The 21,947-nt window shown below is 46.2% G+C and overlaps 2 protein-coding genes across 2 annotated transcripts in view; both read left to right on the forward strand.

The window, feature by feature from the left end:
• The window catches only part of LOC137646111 (serine/threonine-protein phosphatase 6 regulatory ankyrin repeat subunit A-like), a 48,967-nt gene that overhangs the window by 8,145 nt on the left and 18,875 nt on the right, over window positions 1–21,947 (forward strand). The window lies entirely within an intron of this gene.
• The window catches only part of LOC137646119 (thymidine kinase, cytosolic-like), a 46,886-nt gene continuing 37,558 nt past the window's right edge, over window positions 12,620–21,947 (forward strand). The window contains exon 1 of the mRNA XM_068379326.1: window positions 12,620–12,655. Coding sequence (XP_068235427.1) covers window positions 12,620–12,655 — 36 coding nt within the window. The remainder of the gene's footprint in view (window positions 12,656–21,947) is intronic.

Below are 21,947 nucleotides of genomic sequence, written 5' to 3' on the forward strand. Positions count from 1 at the left end.
GGGTGTACTAACAGCGCCACCTGTGGCCAGGTACTCAAGTACTTCTTGTTGACACCTCCTCAATTATTCCTCTGTCGTGCCTCCGGCTAGACGTTCTGGGATACGCTCATGGTCTTCGAGTTTATTTTCGCTTATTTGGTGATGTATTCTCTTTGATTTACGGCTGTCGCATTACTGGAAACCTTCTGATATTAGCTAGATAGCTTTTATTTAATTCAGTTTAACGGTTAACGAATTTTTGCTTGTTTTTTTTTTTGGATCTCCCTTTGACTTCTCTTGAAACAAAATGTCTGACATTTCGCAAGCCCCCTCCCATAGACGTTGTAGGTCTTGCAATAGACGTATTCCGAAGGTCTCGGTAGATCCTCACACCGCTTGTTCTGACTGTAGGGACAGACCCTGTCAGTTGGAAAATCGATGTGAGGAATGCGCCGGTCTTTCGGAATTGGATTTTGTCCGACTTTTAAAGTATTCTTCTAAGTTAGAGAGAATTAGAGCTAGGAGGAGTTCTTCTCACTCTTCTTTATTTTCCTCATCTCATGATCCTCTTCCTGATCCTACCCCTGTAGTGGCTACCCCCGATCCTACTGTGTGCCCTCCGCCTGATATGTCAGTGGTTTTACGTGCTATTCAGGCTTTAGGCGATAAGGTAGAGTCAGTGGTAAGTGACCATAAGTCTCTGATGGCCGAAGTGAAAGAGTTGAAGGCCAAGAGTGCAGTGGGTGAAGTTAGTGCCAGTGCTGTGACGAGTGCTAGTGTCGGTGCAGTGCCTTGTACTAGTGTTAGTGCCAGTGTGGTGCGTGGGGATTTTTCTGTGCGAGCCAGTCGTTCTCCCAGTCCGGGACCTCTTGCAAGCTCCCAAGCCCAGGGGAGAAGCAATGTCGAAGGGCATAAGGGTTCGGCAGGCCTTGTTAGGCGCACAGAATCATCCTCAGTGGTTGCGGGCGTGTCTACCACAGACCGTCACTCCCACTTGCAGACGATTGAGCCCGTCTTCCGCTCGTCCGCTGATCTTCTCTCGGGGAAGAATCGTTGGTCTCAGGTCTCTAGACCTCTTAAACGCAGAGTCCAACCCACGAGTGCTCAGCCAGGTTGCAGTCGTTGGCTCAGCTCTGACTCGCCTCAGTCTTCTAGCGATTGTACTCCGCCCAAGAGGAGTAAGGTACAACAGAGCTGCACCGGTGGTGCAACCACTGTTATGGCTTTACCTCAGTCTGCTACTGTCTCTGCTGATCCCAAGTGGTCTATGCTTCAGTCCATGCAAGCTCAGCTTTCGGACCTGATGCGTGAGTGTCGTGCTGAGAGTGCTGCACCTCCTGCACCTGTGGTGCACCTATCTCCTGCACCGGTTCAGCCTGTGCTGCACCCTCCTGCACCGGTGGTGCACCAACTTCCTGCACCCGTTCAGCCTGTGCTGCACCCGCCTGCACCGGTGGTGCACCAACCTCCTGCACCCGTTCAGCCTGTGCTGCACCCGCCTGCACCGGTGGTGCACCAACCTCCTGCACCCGTTCAGCCTTTGCTGCACCCGCCTGCACCGGTGGTGCACCAGCCTCCTGCACCGGTTCAGCCTGTGCTGCACCCGCCTGCACTCGCTGCACCCAGTCGCAGCTCCATCTGCCAGGCGTACGATGTTGAACCTCTTCCACCTGTGAGTCAGTCTGCTCAGCTGCTGCACCGAGCTCTACCCGTGCACCCTGATCCTGCTACTCAGACATCTCTGCTTGCTGGAACTTTACCTTGTTCTGCACAGCCTCGATCTATTCACGCTTCACTCATACCACAGGAACAGGAACTTGCTGCACCTCCTCCTTCCACCTCTGTTGTTGTTCCTGCTCGTTCTGACTCTGCGGTTCAGCATTCGTATCCGATCCCGTCGCCTCATTCTGGGGTTGAGATTTCGGATGATGAGGAAGCACACCTTGATCCCTCTTCGGACGTGGACGACTCCAGACCCTCTCCACAGTCTCTTGATTTTCGCAAGGTCTTGGCTCTTCTCAGGGAGGTTTATCCAGACCATTTTGTCTCAGCTATACCCCGCTCTCCACCATCTGAGTTTTCGCTGGGAGTGCAACAAGCTCAGTCTTCCTATACCAAGCTTGTCCTAGCTAGATCCTCCAAGAGGGCTTTTAGGATCCTAGGGGAATGGCTGCAGTCTAAGCAACTTCTTGGCAAGACTTCCTTCATGTTCCCTCCAACGAAGCTCACTTCGAAAGCGAGCGTTTGGTATGCCACAGGGGAAGCACCAGGCTTGGGAATACCTGCCTCTGCCCAGGCTGACTTCTCAAGTCTGGTAGACTCGCCTCGAAGATCTGCTATGAGACGCTCAAAAGTGTGTTGGACCTTTTCGGACTTGGATCACTTGCTTAAAGGAGTGTTTAGAGCGTTTGAAATGTTTAATTTTCTAGACTGGTGCCTGGGGGCCCTCAGCAAGAAAACCTCCCATACGGACAAAGATTCTGCCATGCTGTTAATGTCCTGTATGGATAAGGCCATCAGAGACGGATCGGGCGAGCTAGCGTCCTTGTTCGTGTCAGGGGTTTTGAAGAAAAGGGAACAGCTGTGTTCTTTCCTTTCCGCCAGCATTACCCCTTGCCAACGTTCACAACTTCTGTTTGCTCCTCTTTCGAAGTTTATTTTTCCCGAAGAGCTCATTAAAGATTTGTCGGCTGCTTTGATTCAGAAAGACACGCACGATCTTGTGGCTTCTTCGGCTCGTAAGTCTAAGGCTTCCACCTCAGCCCCTAAGACTTACCGCTCCCCAGTGACTGATACCCCTGCGACTAGATTCATACCGCCCTTTCGTGGTAGAGCCCCCAGCCGAGGAAGCTCCCGTCCAGACTCTTACAGAGGCAAGTCCAGGAAAGGATCCAAGCCATCCAAAGGAAAACACTGACTCTCCGATTCTCCAGACGACAGTAGGAGCCAGACTCAAGACCTTCTGGCGAGCTTGGGAGATGAGAGGTGCAGACGCACAGTCTGTCAGTTGGCTGAGGTTCGGTTACAGGATTCCATTCTTCCTTCAACCACCTCTGACCACTTCGCCCATCAACCTCTCTCCCAACTACAAAGAGGAGGACAAGAGGCTAGCTTTGCACCAGGAGGTGTCGCTTCTTGTGCAGAAGAAGGCTGTGGTTGTAGTCCGGGACCATCAATCCCCGGGCTTCTACAACCGCCTCTTTCTTGTGGCCAAGAAGACAGGAGGTTGGAGACCTGTCCTGGACGTCAGCGCTCTCAACGAGTATGTCACCAAGCTGACGTTCACGATGGAGACGACCAAGTCGGTCTTAGCAGCGGTCAGACAGGAGGACTGGATGGTCTCATTGGACTTGAAAGATGCTTATTTTCACGTTCCGATTCATCCAGACTCCCAACCTTTCCTAAGATTCGTTTTCGGAAAGGTCGTCTACCAATTCCAAGCCCTGTGTTTTGGCCTAAGCACAGCTCCTATGGTCTTTACCCTTCTGATGAGGAATGTAGCCAAGTTCCTTCACTTGTCAAACATCAGAGCCTCCCTCTACCTAGACGACTGGCTGTTGAGAGCCTCCTCGAGTCGTCGTTGTCTGGAGAATCTTCATTGGACTTTAGACCTTATCAGAGACCTGGGTCTATTAGTCAATTTGGAAAAATCTCAACTCATTCCCTCACAATCCATCGTGTATCTGGGAATGGAAATTCAGAGTCAGAGTTTTCGGGCTTTTCCATCGGCCCCCAGGATAAGCCAAGCCCTAGAGTGCATCATGAGCATGCTGAAGAGGAACAGTTGCTCAGTGAGACAGTGGATGAGTCTCACAGGGACTCTCTCGTCCCTAGCCCTGTTTGTCGAGCTGGGCAGACTCCACCTCCGCCCTCTTCAATTCCACCTTGCAGCTCATTGGGACAAGAGTTCTACCCTGGAAGCAATCTCTATCCCTATCAACCAAGAGATGAAGACCACTCTCCTGTGGTGGAAGCACAACCTTCTTCTCAGAGAGGGTCTATCCTTGGCCATTCAGACCCCCAATCTTCATCTCTTCTCAGATGCATCGGACTCGGGCTGGGGTGCAACCTTGGACGGAAAGGAATGCTCCGGAATGTGGAACGAGGAACAACGATCTCTCCACATCAACTGCAAGGAACTGCTGGCAGTTCATCTAGCCCTGTTGAACTTCAAGTCCCTCCTGCTAGGCAAAGTGGTGGAGGTGAACTCGGACAACACCACAGCCTTGGCTTACATCTCCAAGCAAGGGGGGACCCATTCGAGGAGCCTTTACGAGATCGCAAGGGACCTCCTCATTTGGTCAAGAAGTCGAAACCTCTCTCTAGTCACGAGGTTCATCCAGGGCAATATGAACGTGTCAGCAGATCGTCTGAGCAGAAGGAATCAGGTCATTCCCACGGAATGGACCCTCCACAAGAGTGTGTGCAACAGACTTTGGACCTTGTGGGGTCAACCTACCATAGATCTGTTTGCCACCTCCATGACCAAGAGACTTCCTCTGTTTTGTTCTCCTGTTCCAGACCCTGCAGCAGTTCATGTGGATGCCTTTCTACTGAACTGGTCCCATCTCGACCTGTACGCATTCCCTCCGTTCAAGATAATCAACAAGGTTCTGCAGAAATTCGTCTCGCACGAAGGGACACGGCTGACGCTGGTTGCTCCCCTTTGGCCTGCAAGAGAATGGTTCACAGAGGTACTACAATGGCTAGTAGACTTCCCCAGGACTCTACCTCTAAGAGTGGACCTTCTACGTCAACCTCACGTAGACAGGTTACATCCAAACCTCCACGCTCTTCAACTGACTGCCTTCAGACTGTCGAAAGATTCGCTAGAGCTCGAGGCTTTTCGAAGGAGGCAGCCAGGGCTATTGCCAGAGCAAGGAGGGTTTCCACTCGTAGGGTCTACCAGTCTAAGTGGGAGGTCTTCCGAAGCTGGTGTAGAGCCAATTCAATATCCTCTACCAATACCTCTGTGACCCAAATAGCTGACTTCCTGCTTCATCTTAGAAATGAGAGATCCCTTTCAGCTCCTACGATTAAGGGATATAGGAGTATGTTGGCCTCAGTTCTCCGCCATAGAGGTTTGGACCTGTCTTCCAACAAGGACCTTCAAGACATTCTTAAGTCTTTTGAGACGTCTAAAGATCGTCGTCTTTCCACTCCAGGCTGGAATTTAGACGTAGTCTTAAGGTTCCTTATGACATCTAGGTTCGAACCTCTCCAGTCAGCTTCATTCAAGGACCTTACCCTCAAGACTCTTTTTCTCGTTTGCCTGGCAACAGCTAAAAGAGTCAGTGAGGTTCATGCCTTCAGCAAGAACATTGGTTTCACGACCGAGTCTGCTACATGTTCTTTCCAGCTTGGATTCCTAGCAAAGAACGAGCTTCCTTCACGTCCTTGGCCTAGATCGTTCGAGATACCTAGCCTTTCCAACATGGTAGGTAACGAACTTGAGAGAGTTCTTTGCCCTGTCAGAGCTCTCAAATATTATCTAAAGAGGTCTAAACCTCTCCGAGGACAGTCAGAAGCCTTATGGTGTGCCATCAAGAAACCCTCGAGACCCATGTCCAAGAATGGGCTTTCGTATTATATAAGGCTTCTGATCAGAGAAGCACATTCTCACTTAAAGGAGGAAGACCTTGCATTGCTGAAGGTAAGGACCCACGAAGTAAGAGCCGTAGCTACTTCGATGGCCTTTAATAAAAACCGTTCTCTGCAGAGTGTAATGGATGCAACCTATTGGAGGAGCAAGTCAGTGTTTGCATCTTTTTATCTGAAAGATGTCCAGTCTCTTTACGAGAACTGCTACACCCTGGGACCATTCGTAGCAGCGAGTGCAGTAGTAGGTGAGGGCTCAGCCACTACATTCCCTTAATCCCATAACCTTTTTAACTTTTCTCTTGAATTCTTTTGTTGTTTTTATGGTTGTTACGGTAGGCTAAGAAGCCTTCCGCATCCTTTTGATTTGGCGGGTGGTCAATTCATTCTTGAGAAGCGCCTGGGTTAAAGGTTGTGTAGAGGTCCTTTAGTAGGGGTTGCAACCCTATATACTTTAGCACCTTGGGTTGATTCAGCCTCCAAGAGGAACGCTGCGCTCAGTAAGGAAGACGAACTTAAAAAAGAGGCAGAGTAACGGTTCAATTCGACTTCCTTACCAGGTACTTATTATTTCATTTGTTATTAGAGATAACTGTTATATGAAATGTGGGGATACTTGGCTATCCTTTAATCTTGTTCACTGGTTTTCACCCACCCCCCTGGGTGCGAATCAGCTACATGATTATCGGGTAAGTTTAATATTGAAAAATGTTATTTTCATTAGTAAAATAAATTTTTGAATATACTTACCCGATAATCATGATTTAATTGACCCTCCCTTCCTCCCCATAAAGAACCAGTGGGATCGAGGAATAATTGAGGAGGTGTCAACAAGAAGTACTTGAGTACCTGGCCACAGGTGGCGCTGTTAGTACACCCCCTTCTAGTATTGTGATAGCTGGCGTATCCCTCCTTAGATTTCTGTCGGGCAACGGAGTTGACAGCTACATGATTATCGGGTAAGTATATTCAAAAATTTATTTTACTAATGAAAATAACATTTTACTTTTAAAATAGTAACGTTCAGTATATTTTTTAAGGGCTCAGTATACTTGAAAATTTTTTTTAGTCATCATCTTCATCAGCTGTAACTAGTCCACTGCAGGACAAAGGCCTTAGACATGTCTTTCCATTTCCATCTGTTTATGGTCTATTTATATCAGAATATACCTGTAAATATTCTTAGTTTGTCAATTACTTGTCTTCTCTTCCTTCTCCTGCTTCTTTTGCAATTTCTAGAAGTTAAATTTTAAGTACAGTGTACAAAAACTATGATGGTTTTGGATTTCAAGCGTAACTAAAATTAGAATTCTATATTCTGAGCAAGAACTTAATCTTGTTTGAGAAGGGTAGGATGGCAAAGTACAATAAGGGGTTGAGGCAGAAATCGTGCCTGTCTACTGTACTTCTAATCTTACTAATAACCAACAAAATTGTATAGGCTATATTCAGATGAGTAAAGTTTGTAGTACATCTGGGCTGTTGCTTGACAGTGCATTTGAAGATTATTTTGTTCTTACACGAATACAAACCGTTATCCTTTAATTAGATTACTATATTTTTACAGCTTGGCTGGAACTTTGAATGTTAGAATTTATAACAAGATGTTTGGTAGTTACTGTTGGGTGATCGAAAAGCCCCACCGATGGTTCGTGTAACCTGACGGTATACATTTTTAGTTCCTTTTAACAGCTTTCCTGTTGCTGTTTATTCCCTTGCCATCGAGTAGTAGTGCTGATGCTGCCATTGTAACTGAGAAATGAAGCTTTGTTGCACACCGTCGATAGAAGTAGAACTGGAAGTTTTTCCCTCACCTCAGCCGCACCTTCGTCTCCTAGTACCGGCAGCAGATCCATACATTCCTCAGAACACACTGCCAGTTGGAAGAATAAAGGGCACTGTCTCTCTTTCCCATTTTGTTTCGACGATTAGTCCTTTCAAAGTTATTGATAAAAGTTACATGTTTGTGACTTCTATTTCTCTCCATGTGAGAAACAGTTGCCCAATTCTTCACCGAGGACAAAGAAAAGAGACAACGAGATTACACACTACTTTGTACATGCCCATTTGCGATCGCAGGCTCTGATAGTGTAATCTCACGTGATTGTATTCCCGTTAGAGCGCTATTAGGCTATGCATTAACATACTATTACTGTATGTGCTCGTATGCTCCTAAGTGCGCCAACTCACCTGTATGCAATGCATGCTCCTACGGGAGTGCCATCTCACTTGTTTGCGGTTGCTTTTTTCTATGGGAGCGTCATCTGTTATATTTGATCACGCACCATCTCTATTTGCAATTGCACACTCCCAAGGGAGTACCATCTCACATGTTCGCGATTGCATGCTCCTTTTTGAGCACTGCTGCATCAGATCACAAGCTCCTAAATGAGTGCCATCTCACTTTCTCTAAATCGCATGCTCTGAAAGTAGCGCCACCTCACCTTTTTGAGATTGTGCACATCTACAAGAGCGCTACCTCACCTGCTCATGGCCTTGCCCAATCTCACCTGTTTGGGGTAGTGTGCTAATTCATTGGACTTTACATTTACATACTTCCGCTTTTCTGTGTATTCACGCACTTTCATTAGGCTTAGAACATTGACATGCTTTTGCGCTCCGATCTCTTTGGCTTGTTGGTACACCATCTTCTAAATCAAGAATGTTACCCCACTCACGCTCCCCCAAGTGGCGCTCGCTCATCTGATCTTGGTGTCACACCTCTTTGTGCTCAAGTGTGCTTTACTGCTGGCGCTCAATCTCCAGATCGAGAACGCTTTACTGTTTGCATGCGTCCTTTCTAGAAAGCTGTACTCTTTTAATGAGAGCTCACATTTACATTCTATTAAGACAAGAAACTTGATAGTGCTACGAACTTTGCGAGGGGCAAGATTACTTACCGGGAACATTAGGCAAGATTTCCCACACACCAAGATCTTCCCAGATGTCAAAGTCTAACAACTACTTCACGCAATAGTGATTAGAACAGGATTTCTCAGGTCCGATTTCAGCTCTTGTACAAGCACCAAAATATCACGGTATACTCTCATGTTTTTCAGTAAGGAACCTTCTCAACCAAAGACATGCACTCACGTGATGCAGCTATTTGCTACCTTTAGCCTCTGAAGCTTGAGAGCCAGCAGTAGTTCAGTTGTCAAGGAACAATCAATACTTGTTTGTCCTTTCTTCCTTTACAGGGAATTGGTCATTTCAATTTGTGGACTGGCTGGTGAGTTTTGTGATGGGAGATCAAGAAGGACTCTTTGATGAAGCGTCAAGTTCTAGGATGCCAGGGATTGCTGTAGCTTTCCTTGACAGACTGGGGATTATGATGTCGCCATCATAATACAACTCCAGCCAACAGTTGGTCGGACGTGTCAAATCCCTTAAGAAAGTTTACAGTAATCGGAACAAGTACTGGCTCAATACTGGCAATCCTGATTGAATCGGTTGCGTGGACCTCAAGTGTGTAAAGCTCTTACTGACAACAGGCTCCACATATCGGGACATAATACCCCCAAAGAGGCTCTTGGGCAGTATTGCCAACGCTCAGCCGATTTCGGGCTCCGTCAACTATCACCCCATTTGCTCTCAAGAACTAGTAACCAAGCACTACATGCTCAGCCATAGTCCCTGAAGGCACACTTGTGGCGAATGTCATAACATGCAGTATAGGTAGTAGGTTGGCCTGGGCACCAGCCGCCCGTTGAGATACTACCGCTAGAGAGTTATGGGGTCCTTTGGCTGGCCAGGCAGTACTACATAGGACCCTTCTCTCTGGATACGGTTCTTTCCCTTTGCCTACACAGACACCGAATAGTCTGGCTTATCCTTTACAGATTCTCCTCTGTCCTCATACACCTGACAACACTGCGATTACAAGACAATTCTTCTTCACCCAAGGGGTTAAGTACTGCACTGTAATTGTTCAGTAGCTACTTTCCTCTTGGTAAGGGTAGAAGAGACTCTTTAGCCATGGTAAGCAGCTCTTCTAGGAGAAGGACACTCCAAAATCAAACCTTTGTTCTCTATTCTTGGGTAGTGCCATAGCCTCTGTACCATGGTCTTACACTGCCTTGGGTTAGAGTTCTCTTGCTTGAGGGTACACTCGGGCACACTTTTCTATCTAGTTCCTCTTCCTCAGTTAAAGTTTTTATAGTTTAAATAGGAAATATTTATTTTTATATTGTTACTATTCCTAAAATATTTTATTTTTTCTTATTTCCTTATTTCCTTTCCTCACTGGGCTATTTTCCCTGTTGGGGCCCCTGGGCTTATAGCATCCTGCTTTTCCAACTAGGGTTGTAGCTTAGCATTTAATAATAATAATAATAATAACAGTACAGTACCTAAGGTCTTTGATCCTGTTTGCCCTAAACCCTTCAGACCAATGGTGTTGGGTACCATCTGCAGCTGGTAATCTGTACTACTCTCGATGACAGGAGGTTGACCTCGGCTCTGGAGTCGATGAGAGCATCCAACGCTCCCAATGGAAAATCAGACATTTTCACTGGGACAACCATGAATGTTACAGGAGCCAACTGCGCCAGGTTAACCCTACGAAGAGCTTTCAATACAGCCTCAGTTCCTGCTTCCTCCCTGGAGGAGTCGGTTGGAGAAGCTCTGGATAGTGTCGAGGTCAGGTTATGACTTGCCAATCCTGAAAGAACCATTGGAGGTGCAATGACCTTTTCAGGTTGAGGGGTAACGTTGGAAATCGAGATTTCTGAGGCTGCCACCGGAATACTAGGAGCACGCACCCTAGCACTCGCACCCTCTTTTGATGTAGCCCCATCTTCTACATCGAAGGCCTGGTGTTTAAGGCCCTATGATACTCTTCAGGTTTTGACTTCATGGGCTTTGCCCTCTTGCTCTTCCTCTTCTTTTCAACAATCCGAGAAGAAACGCTGGACTCGCTCCCACTTCGGCTCTACCGGCTACTGGTTGATCCAGAATAGGACAACGGGGTCAGAGCAGCACTCACCAGTACTGCTCCCCATCTTGAAGGAGTCTGGACAGAGATGGTCTCCCTCCCAGGGCTGCAGGCATTAGCTGTCCCTGGACAGGTGATCTGCTTATAGGCGGCGCCTGTCGTCCACATTGTGCGACACGATGGTTGGCCGAGTCACAGCGTAGGCACAGGTTGAGGCATCTGCGACACACTCCCATAAGGTGCTCTGATTTCTTGCACCATGCACAGTACCTTCTCTGGAATTGAGGAGACCTATCCAGGGTGCGCGAGGGCGGCAGGCGCACTTCCACAGGTGCAGGTTTGGGGACAGGTTGAGGAGGAGTGCGTGAATACACTCTGTCAGGTCCAGGTGAACGTCTGGAGTCAGCCATGGCAACCCTGTCGGCATACGAGCTGTGCCATGACTGTCCCACACGACTGATAGCCAAATCCTCGGCCTTCTGAGGGGATGCCTTGTCGAGAACACTCAATAGGTGTAGAACATCCTGCCAAGTGGCCTGATGCCCAACTGAGATGTTAATGGTGGCCAGAGACTGTTCCAGCCAGCTCGCAGCTCTGCTCGGAACAGTACTGAGGAGCTTTCGCCTCGGCTCTCTCTAGTCCAAACTACGGCGAGGATAGTCCGACCTATACAGGGAGGCCAACTGCACTCCATAAATCTCCAGCAGTTTGCCCTCGCCACTGGGGGCACTGCTGAACCGGGCCTTCCTACCTGCATCACGCCGCTCTCGGGCTTCTCTGCACCAGTCGAGGAGGCGTTCCTTCATGTCGGGGTATGAGATTCGGGACCCCTTATTGCCGAGAACACCTCCTTGATTTCCCCTTTTAGGAACCTCCCTAGCTTAACAGTCCACCGGCCAGAGCTTCCTGCGGTATATTTGCTGGTGCAGTAGGCCTCATAATCCCTCAAGAATTGGGTAAAACTATGGCCAGTTTCTAGCTGGAAGATTCCAGGCTTCGGGCTCTTCCCGGAGTCGAGGGCCTTTAGTAGATTAGACAGACTGCGTTTTGTCTGGAGGGACTGGACCTGGTCGATGGAGACCGTGTTGTATGAGCTGACACTGGGACAGGAGCTGGAAGTGTCACCATAAGTCTCGCTACCAGAATCATTGCTGGTTGACTCCTGGGACATGGTCAATGTTTCAGGTAATGTTGGTCTGTCCTTTTCATTGGCCTGTGGTCTCTGCTTTGAGACGGCCCCTGTCTGGGCAAGAACTCCCTCAGCCGTAGCTGCTGGAGCCTTTTCTGGCTTACTGGCTTCGGTTGGGTTGGCCAAGAACTGCTCCCCTAGTCCACCGCCTGCAGTCTCTGGCGGACTAAAGGGGTTAGTTGCCGGAACAGGTGAGGAAGCAAGACGTCCACCCCAAGCAGGAGACTCCCAGAAGCCTGGTACAGGGGGGAGTAATGCTGAGAACCCTGGAGGGGGCTGGAGACCTCCAATTACTGGCTTTGTTCCAGTCACAGGGATTGCCAGACCACTGACATTTGGCCAAGCCGGGGACGTAGGAGGAGCGCTGGTGGTCGCTGTGGTTGTGACGCCAGTGGAAACGTGGCATGTTGGTAACAGCTCCACGCTTTTCAGCGCCGCCACCTGAAGTGTAAGGGACTTCACCTGAGTTGCCAGGTCACTGACAATCGTGACGAGGCTCTCCACATCCCGACTAAGCCTCCGCTTAGCCTTTCGACCCTTGGTCAATGACGATGTCATGTCTAAAGGTTGGTGTATCCCTGGTCTGGGCACCAAAAATTATGTAGTAGTTTGTGGATTGTGGCCAGATGTAGCACGCAGACTGCTTAGTGTCCGAATGCCGACCAAACTCCAATGTTCACTACACAAAAAATATAAAACGGATTACTCATAAATCTGGGTAAAAAGTAAACTATCAAGGATGAACTGAGCACCGGGCACCACCCCTTGATTTTATACTAGGCAAGGGGACCCAGCAAGAACCTTACTTCCCCCTTATCTTCCCTTGCCTTGAGCTTGCTGAAAAAACACATAATATGACCGTTGATTCATTTCTGGGAAGTTAGCAAAATTTATGAATATCTCTATCTTCTTTAGGTAAGATGGCTTCAAGCTTAAGTAAAGTTTCAGAACATCAGGTGAAAGGGAAAAAATGTGTAGGCTGGGTAACAGGGCATAGTGTGGGAGAAAAAAAATATAATAAATGACTTATTAGAAACATTTAATAAGAAAAAAAACAACTACAGTAATTAGGTTGACAATAATATTTTTTGTAAAATTCAAATAAGCAATTAAAGGAAAACTAGTATCTCTTTACAATCCAGCCTTACAATAACAAGATAAAAAATTATTTGAATAACAAAAACCAAGAACTATTCACATGCTGGATACACTTATGGGTTCCAGATACAAGTATAAACAAAGGTACACCTAACCGTGTATCTATTTGGGATACATTCTAATATGATTAGAATGACCTTGTGTAAAGATAAAAGGGATTATACAAGGTTGCACATTGGACCTGACTACATTCTCACTCTGTTTTGGAAAGACAAGATTTACAATCCTCACTGATACATAGTATGTCATGGTTATTCTACACCCATGAAAGTGAATAAGAGGCGAGACTAATTATAATAATTTTTTGAGTCCCCTCTTGATTGCAAAGTCACACACAAAAAATAAGATTCGATATAAGTCATTTCTTTAACATAAAAGATGCTATTCACCATTTATGCGACTAAACTAGAATCTCCAAGCAAACCTGCTTTTAACAATCTTCACCAGGCTGACTAGTAACATAAACAGGTGCAGGATTATGTAATATTATTCCCATTCTTGTACCTCTACTTATCTGACAGCAATTCTAGTTAGCCTCCTCAAGCTCTACAGGGAGTAGGGCGTGCTGCTAAAAAAGGAATATCATTAGACAAGGTTGAAGGACCAAAATATAAAAAAATAACATTCTAATAAAAATATAATGTAATGATATAAATATAATTTGTATTTTTCTTAACTAATTCTTTTAATTTTTTCTACAAAGTCATGCAAGACAGTTAGATAGTGTGACTCCTAACGTTGAGGCAATGCTTTACCATGAACTCTCCACTCAGGGAAGAGATCTTGGGAATATACTTTTTTCCCTTGTTTGCCAATTGAATTGTTACTAGTAAGATGCCCATCCTTGAGTAGACATATTGGTACCTGCTACAAGTGCTCATGCACCTGCTATCTGTTCTTGGTTTCTTGCAAGACGAGTACTTGCACTGCTGGTAGAATACAGTATTCAACTTCTCTATGTAGTTTTGGGAGAGTTAGAAGCTGTGTGGGCTGAGAACTCTCTGATTGGTAAATTGTACCAGCACAAGCTGCTACCGCTATTTGAGCACCATCTTGTTCCAGAATGGATTTGTGTTGGAAACTGTCCCTCCAAGAAGAAGTATTGGAACTTCCTACTCCTGCTAGTACCGATCACTCTCGTGGGCGGCTGGATTGATGGGCGCCATACTTCTTCCACTTCTTAGCGGACAAGTTGGACTTTTTCCGCTGTCCATTGATTCAGCGATTGCAGCACTGACAGCTGGGATCTTAACGTAATTCTCAGACACAGTGGCTCATCGTTCCTGCGTCTTGAGTTTGCTGCTATGAAAGCTACTTCCATGATCAACGTAAGCAGCTTCCTTTTCAACCACTGGTTGGGTGCAGCTGTACACTTTGCCCCAGCCTAGAACTTGACATTCCCAAAACACAGAAGTATGCAGACTCAGTCTTCTCAGGCAAAAGGCAATGACCTTCCAGACAGTTATCCAGATCTTTACAGTTAACTCTTCCGGTGAAGAAGCCAGCTCTTGCTGAGTGACCGACATTCTTCCCCCTCTTTGACTCCATTCAAGAAGATTGCAAATAACCTACGATCTACCATCAGGAAGAAGACTTCGCGCTCGGTCAACCTGTTGGATGCGTACATCTAGGTGCTCACCCTTCAGTCTGACATGAAGTATCTCTTCCCACAAGGCTTTATTTGATCAGTTCAAAGCCAGAGCTTTGGACTCTGTTGCCCCCCCCCCCCTCCCCCCTCCCCAAGTATTCACTCTCAAAGTTTTTGGTACGTGGTTGATGGAGATTGGCTGCTTAGATTTTCTTAACAATCTACTTTCCGTGTCTCCATCCAGGAGGCAATGGTTCAGGACTAGGACACTTGACTTTCTTTTGCCTCGATCTGAGAATTGTATTCAATTGGTAACCCAGACACATGGCCAGGCAGAAGATAGAGGACCGAATTATGCTGATAACACATAGAACATTTGTACTGTATCAGCAAATGTAGGGGAGTAGCACTGTTGCTCCCGCGACCAAGAACTTCAGGCTCGATGGTAACAATGTCTTCTGAGACTACATCTTTGAAGAACTCATTCTACATGGGCTTCCACAACAGATATTATTCCAGGATTGTTGGAAGCATAATTTGTAAGCAGACAGTGATTTTCCTATCATCTGGATTTGGTGGAGTAGGAAATCTGGAATAAACGGGCTTGGTAGCTTATTGACTATCCTCTCCAGAAGAGTTTGACTCAAACCTCAACTCCATGGATACTGCTGTTCACTGACCAATTTACGTAGAGATGAGCACACTAGTACCTGAACACCTGTGGGACGTGGTTCACGGAAATAAACAGCAGCTTTTAAACCTATTGGAAGCCCAAGCAATGCTGTTCATATTGCTAACTTCCCGACAGGGTTTGATAATTCACTTGATAAGAATTGAAGAACAACAAATCCACATTTGTGACTTGTTTACAAGCAAAGGGATACTATATTTACAGACCCTTTGCAAGTACTGTAGGTATACACCTCATCAGCCGACAACGTGGTTAAGCTGTACGCAAGATTAATTTCAAACAAGAAATGTTCTAGCAGTCGGGCTCAATCACTAAGGGCCCGAAGTAGGATCAGTGGGGTCCTCATATTTTGTGCGTTTCAAAAAGGATTCTTGCACTTAAGTAATCACCATCGAATGACCCGTTCTCCTCCCTGTTGACTCAGAACTCCCAGTATTACTGCCTTTCAGTTCCAGAGATGTTGGCAGCGCTTTGCAATACACCGTTTTCAATATTTAACTTAGCCGGTGATTATAATAGCTGCAACTCTGTTGCTCGACAGAAAAACTCTACGTAAAAATTCGCCAGCGATCGCTACACAGGTAGGGGGTGTACTCAACAGCGCCATCTGTCGTTCAGATAACCATTACTCATTGTAAACAAAGAACTCAATTTTCTCTCTGTCGGGCTACCGGCAAGACCTACTAATTCGCTGTTGCTAACTGGATTTGTTTTCACAACTATTTGGTGAAGTACACTATTCTAGTTTTGAGCTTTCGCTATGCAGGTGTTTTATCTTCATCTTAAAACTTGAACTCGTTTTGGATAGATTTAATTATGGTGACAAAGAGAGTATGGACTTTCTTTCACTTTTAAATGGCCGACCCTTCCCTTAGACGGAAGTGTGTTTAGGCTTTTAGTAATTATCTTATCACGTTATAGATTTTCCTATATATATTTTATATCTCTCCGCCTTTATTAGGCCTCTTCGATTAACTTTCCAATTTTTATAAACATATAAAAATAAATTTTAATGCTTTGTTTATATAGAACTTTCCTGAGAGTAGGCGGTCCTAACTTGGAAACCGAAGTTAATCAACGTTGAGCCCTTTATATCGTCTTTAGCTTTTAAAGAGCTAAGGATTTAAAACTTTTTAAATGTATTTTTTTATGGAAGAATTTCTTTGATAGTCTTCGTACTGTTTTCAAAGATGAACTAACGTTTAGTTTTTTATGCTACGCAGTTGTTGACGTTCAGGACGTTCAACATGCGCTCTATCGTTACGATAGAGAGAGAGTGTATCACGGTTTCACTTTGCAGTAAGAGTAAATCGATTCTGACGTTTTGTTCATTCTTTCTTAGCTTAAATGTTTTAAATTCTAATTTAAAGGAACTTTTTATTTGAAAAACCTTTCAGTTTTTTCCTTTAGTCAAATAACATGTTTTTTTGACGATATATAATTGGGCTTTTCTCTTAGGTGCGAAATCATGAGAGAAAGAGAGAGAGAGATAGAGACGGAGGGAGAGAGAGGAGAGAAAACGTTCCGTTCAAGCGGGTAACGTTGTTCTCGTGTTACTCACGTCCCTAGTCGCTGTTCGGGATGGAAGGATAAAACGTTTTTAGGTTTTTTATTCTCGTCCCCAGGCTATGTGCGGTGAGAGATTGAAAACGTAGTTATATGAACTAGTGTTTAGTCTCTTTCCCAGCCACTGATTTTTCTTTTTATCTTAAAATATGTTTTCTGTTTTTTGCTGGTATTATGAGCTTGCATTATACGACTAATTTCGCAATTACTACCTTTTAATGAAGGGTAGAATTGCGTGTTTCAGGCAGAAATAAGTGCAAAACAGAAAATCGTAGTGATAAAGTGATATGCGCAAAGTGTTACAGTGTTGCGTCCGAGGCGCAAAGTGTTACAGTGTTGCGTTCGAGGGTTCGTCTTCGTGCCTGTCGTTCACCTAGTCCGGGACCTCTTACAAGCTCCCAAGCCCAGGGGAGAAGTAATGTCAAACGACTTATGGGTTCGAGAGGCCTTGACCAACGAACAGACGTTTTCCCTCTATGGTATCGGGTGTATCTTACCAAGATCTCCCCTACCATAAGACGAGAGAGACGTTGTTTCTCCTCGCCATCCGTAGGCTTTTCGCATAAGAAACCTGTCACAAGGTTTCGGAGCCCTTAAGCGAAAGTCAGTCCTTTCAGGACAGGTCCAGCGTCCTGGTTACAGCCATTAGGACAGCTCTGACCCTATGCAGTCATCGGATAACTGCTCGCCGCCTAACAAAAGCGTAACACAGACTCCGAGAGTTTTTTTGTAGGCAAAGTGTTGCGGTCACAGACGTTACCCTCGTCTATTACCACAACCATTTCCGTTGATCCTTAAGGGGTTGTATGGCGAAACATGCAGTATATGCTTGCCTCCCTTATGGAAGACTATTCTGCCGATTAGTCCGTTGAGTCTAGCCGTTTATCTCATCGATATCCTGGCTTTCAGCCAACCTAACGGTCCTTTATGCTTACTGTTGACGTTGGCGTAGCTTAGTCACGTCAGTCAGGTTGTTTAGAACCACACTCGATGCGGTCTCGTGTGGTTTTTCAGCCGCATTTGGACGTTAGGCCACTGGCTGATGCTCCTGTTGACGTTCAAGACGTTCACTAACAATCGGAGTTGACTTGTTTTGACGCTGTGCGTCAACCTCCGCATTCTAGAGTTGTTTTGACTGCTCAGTCTAGGCAGTCAAAGCAGTCTCGAGTGGACGCTGTGCATCCTCACGCACCTGTTGTGGTTGACAGTTCAGTTGTTGACAGTTCACAGACTGTCAAGCAGTTACATGACGTTGCGTTCTGGTCCGCTACTAATGCACCAGTAAGAGACTCGGCTTTTATCGGACAAGGTTCCTGTAGATGAGGAAGTTGCTGTTCTCCCTCCTACTGATATTCCCTTGAGGACTCTGTCAGATGGAGAGGAGCCTAAAGCTGCTTAGCCTCCTATGGACTTTAATTAAATCATGATGATTTTTTTAAGGATCTTCGTCCGGATCTTTTTGTAACTGCTGCTCCTCGTTCGCCTAAACGTCAGAGCTTACACTAGGCCTAGCTACTTCGAAGCCGTTGTTTTTAAGCTAGTGCTCTCTCGCTCTCCTAGAGAGCGTTACGTTGGCTAGGCGACTGGTTTTTCACCAGGAGTTTGGGGGATACAGCCTTTGCTTTCCCTTCTTTTAAATTGGTTTATAGAGCGAGAGTCTGATATGACACAAGAGAAGTTCTCGGCTTGGGAGTTCATGCCTCTGCCCAGATAGACTTCTCAATTCTGGTAGACTCTCCCTGGCGCCTAGCCAGGAGACGCTCCAAGTTGTTTACAGGTCAACTTCACAGCTGTTGTCGAGCCTTTGAAGTTTTGCTGTACTATTATGTCACGCATAACAAGGCTTTCAGGGATGGTAAACGGTTCCGCCTCAGTCGCTAACCCCGTCTGTTGCCACACCTGCTCCCGTAGACCCTAAATGGGCTTTGCTGCAAGACATGCAGTCCAAGCTTGCGTCCTTGATAGAGGACTTAAATGCGGAGAAGAACCTTCTGGCCAACAACCTTCCAACCGGTCGGTTGTGCGCCCTGTTGACGCTGAGGTAACCTACTCGCGTCTGCCAGTTGAGGTGGTTACTCCACCGATGCGACCCAGTGTGGGTTGCCAGCCGCACGTTGACATTAAGCGACGCTCGGAGGTGGTTTTTGACGTTCAGGACGTTCAACAACCAGCAGAGGTGACTTGTTTTGACGCAGTGCGTGAACCTCAGCAACCCGGTAGGGTGTTGACTGCACAACCCAGACGGTCTAGACAGTCTCGGGTTGACGCTGTGCTTCCTCGCGCACTCATCGTTGTTGACAGTTCACAGACTGTGCAGCAGTTCCATGATATTGCGTCCGGCTCCGTCACGCATCCACCAGTGCGACCGGATTCAGCGAGCCAGACGTTGCCCACTCCGTTGCCGTTTCCTCTTCAGTTTCGGATGAGGAACCCTCTGATGAGGACGTTGCTGAACAACAAGACGATCAGCCCCCAGCCCTGCTATCCATCCAGAAGATGCTGAAGAAGGAACGCTGCTCAGTCAGGCTGTGGATGAGTCTGGTAGGGACACTGTCATCCGTGGATCAATTTGTGTCACTAGGAAGACTACACCTCCGTCCTCTTCAATACCATCTAGCTTTTCACTGGAAAAAGGACAAGACGCTAGAAGCGGTCTCGATCCCGGTTTCCGAAAAGATAAAGTCTTGTCTGACTTGGTGAAAGGACTATATCAACCTAAGAGAGGGTCTTCCCCTGACTGTTCAGACTCCCAACCACGTTTTCTTCTCGGACGCATCGGACGTAGGCTGGGGTACGACATTAGACGGTCGGGAATGCTCGGGATTATGGAACTCGAGTCAAAGGACAATGCATTTCAACTGCAAGAAGCTACTGGCAGTACGTCTGGCCTGGAAAGCTTCAGGTCTCTCCTTCAAGGCAAAGTGGTGGAGGTGAACTCGGACAACACCACGGCTTTGGCGTACATCTCCAAGCAAGGAGGGACCTACTCTCTGACGTTGTACGAGATCGCAAGGGACCTCCTCACCTGGTCAAAAGGTCTAGACATATCACTAGTAACGAGGTTCATCCAAGGCAACTTGAATGTCATGGCAGATTGTCTCAGTCGGAAGGGACAAATAATTCCAACAGAATGGACCCTCCACAAGGATGTATGCAAGAGACTTTGGGCCACCTGGGGCCAGCCAACCATAGATCTCTTCGCAACCTCGATGACCAAGAGGCTCCCAATATTTTGCTCACCAATCCCGGACCCAGCAGCAGTTCATATAGATGCCTTTCTCCTAGATTGGTCACATCTAGATCTATATGCATTCCCTCCGTTCAAGATTGTCAACAAGGTACTGCAGAAGTTCGCCTCTCACGAAGGGACAAGGTTGACGCTAGTTGCTTCCCTCTGGCCCGCGAGAGAATGGTTCACAGATGTACTTCGATGGCTAGTAGACGTTCCCAGAACACTTCCCCTAAGGGTGGACCTTCTAAGTCAGCCACACGTAAAGAAGGTACACCAAGGCCTCCACGCTCTTCGTCTGACTGCCTTCAGACTATCGAAAGACTCTCGAGAGCTAGAGGCTTTTCGAAGGAGGCAGCCAGAGCGATTGCTAGAGCAAGGAGAACATCCACCCTTAGAGTCTACCAATCGAAGTGGGAAATCTTCCGAAACTGGTGCAAGTCAGTATCCGTATCCTCGACCAGTACCTCTGTAACTCAAATAGCTGACTTCCTCTTATATCTGAGGAAAGAACGATCTCTTTCAGCTCCCTCTATCAAGGGTTACAGAAGCATGTTGGCATCAGTCTTCCGTCACAGAGGCTTAGATCTTTCCAACAATAAAGATCTACAGGACCTCCTTAAGTCTTTTGAGACCACGAAGGAGCGTCGTTTGGTTACACCTGGTTGGAATTTAGACGTGGTACTAAGATTCCTTATGTCAGACAGGTTCGAACCGCTACAATCAGCCTCCCTGAAAGATCTCACCTTAAAGACTCTTTTCCTGGTATGCTTAGCCACAGCTAAAAGAGTCAGTGAGATTCATGCCTTCAGCAAGAACATCGGATTCTCATCCAAAACGGCTACATGTTCTACAACTTGGTTTTCTAGCCAAAACGAGCTGCCTTCTCGGCCTTGGCCAATATCGTTCGATATTCCAAACTTATCGTATGGTTGGAAATGAACTAGAAAGAGTCTTATGCCCTGTAAGAGCTCTTAAGTTCTATTTAAAACTAACTAAACCTTTACGAGGCCCGTCTGAAGCTTTACGGTGTTCAGTTAAGAAACCATCTTTGCCTATGTCAAAGAATGCTTTTTCCTATTTTATCAGACTGTTAATACGAGAAGCTCATTCCCATCTGAATGAGGAAGACCAAGCTTTGCTGAAGGTAAGGACACACGAAGTTAGAGCTGTCGCAACTTCCGTGGCCTTTAAACAAAATAGATCTCTGCAAAGTATAATCGACGCAACCTATTGGAAAAGCAAGTCAGTGTTCGCGTCTTTTTATCTTAAGAATGTCCAGTCTCTTTACGAGAACTGCTACACTCTGGGACCATTCGTAGCAACGAGTGCAGTAGTGGGTGAGGGCTCAACCACTACAATTCCCTAATTCCATAACCTTTTTAATCTTTCTCTTGAAATGTTTTATTATTGTTTTTGGGTTGTCTGGAAGGCTAAGAAGCCTTTCGCATCCTAGTTGATTTGGCGGGTGGTCAAAGTCATTTCTTGAGAAGCGCCTAGATTAGAGGTTTTGATGAGGTCCTGTTGTATGGGTTGCAACCCTTGATACTTCAGCTCCTAGGGGTCGCTCAGCATCCTAAGAGGATCGCGAGGCTCCGTAAGGAAGACGTACTTAAAAAGGCAGAGTAATTGTTCAAGTCGACTTCCTTACCAGGTACTTATTTATTTTGTTTGTTATTTTGAATAACTGCTAAAATTAAATAAAAAATCCTTAGCTCATAATAATGTAAACAATTTTTGCTGGTCTCTACCCACCCCCCGGGTGTGAATCAGCTTATATAATCACCGGCTAAGTTTAATATTGAAAAATATTATTTTTATAATAAAAGGGATTTTGACGTAGGAAAAATCTATTTCTGGGCGAGGGACCTGTGCCGCCCAGTGAATAAGCTCCTATTAGCACTTATTCTTAGGTAATTTACTGCTAAATATACCAGAGAAAAAATGTAAAGGAGTGCTAGGTTAACTAGCTCGCTCACCTATTGGTGTCGGTATAAAATTGGGCGTATAATCCAG

This window comes from Palaemon carinicauda, chromosome 1 (genome assembly GCF_036898095.1).
Source record: "Palaemon carinicauda isolate YSFRI2023 chromosome 1, ASM3689809v2, whole genome shotgun sequence".
In the NCBI taxonomy this organism is placed as follows: Eukaryota; Metazoa; Arthropoda; class Malacostraca; order Decapoda; family Palaemonidae; genus Palaemon; species Palaemon carinicauda.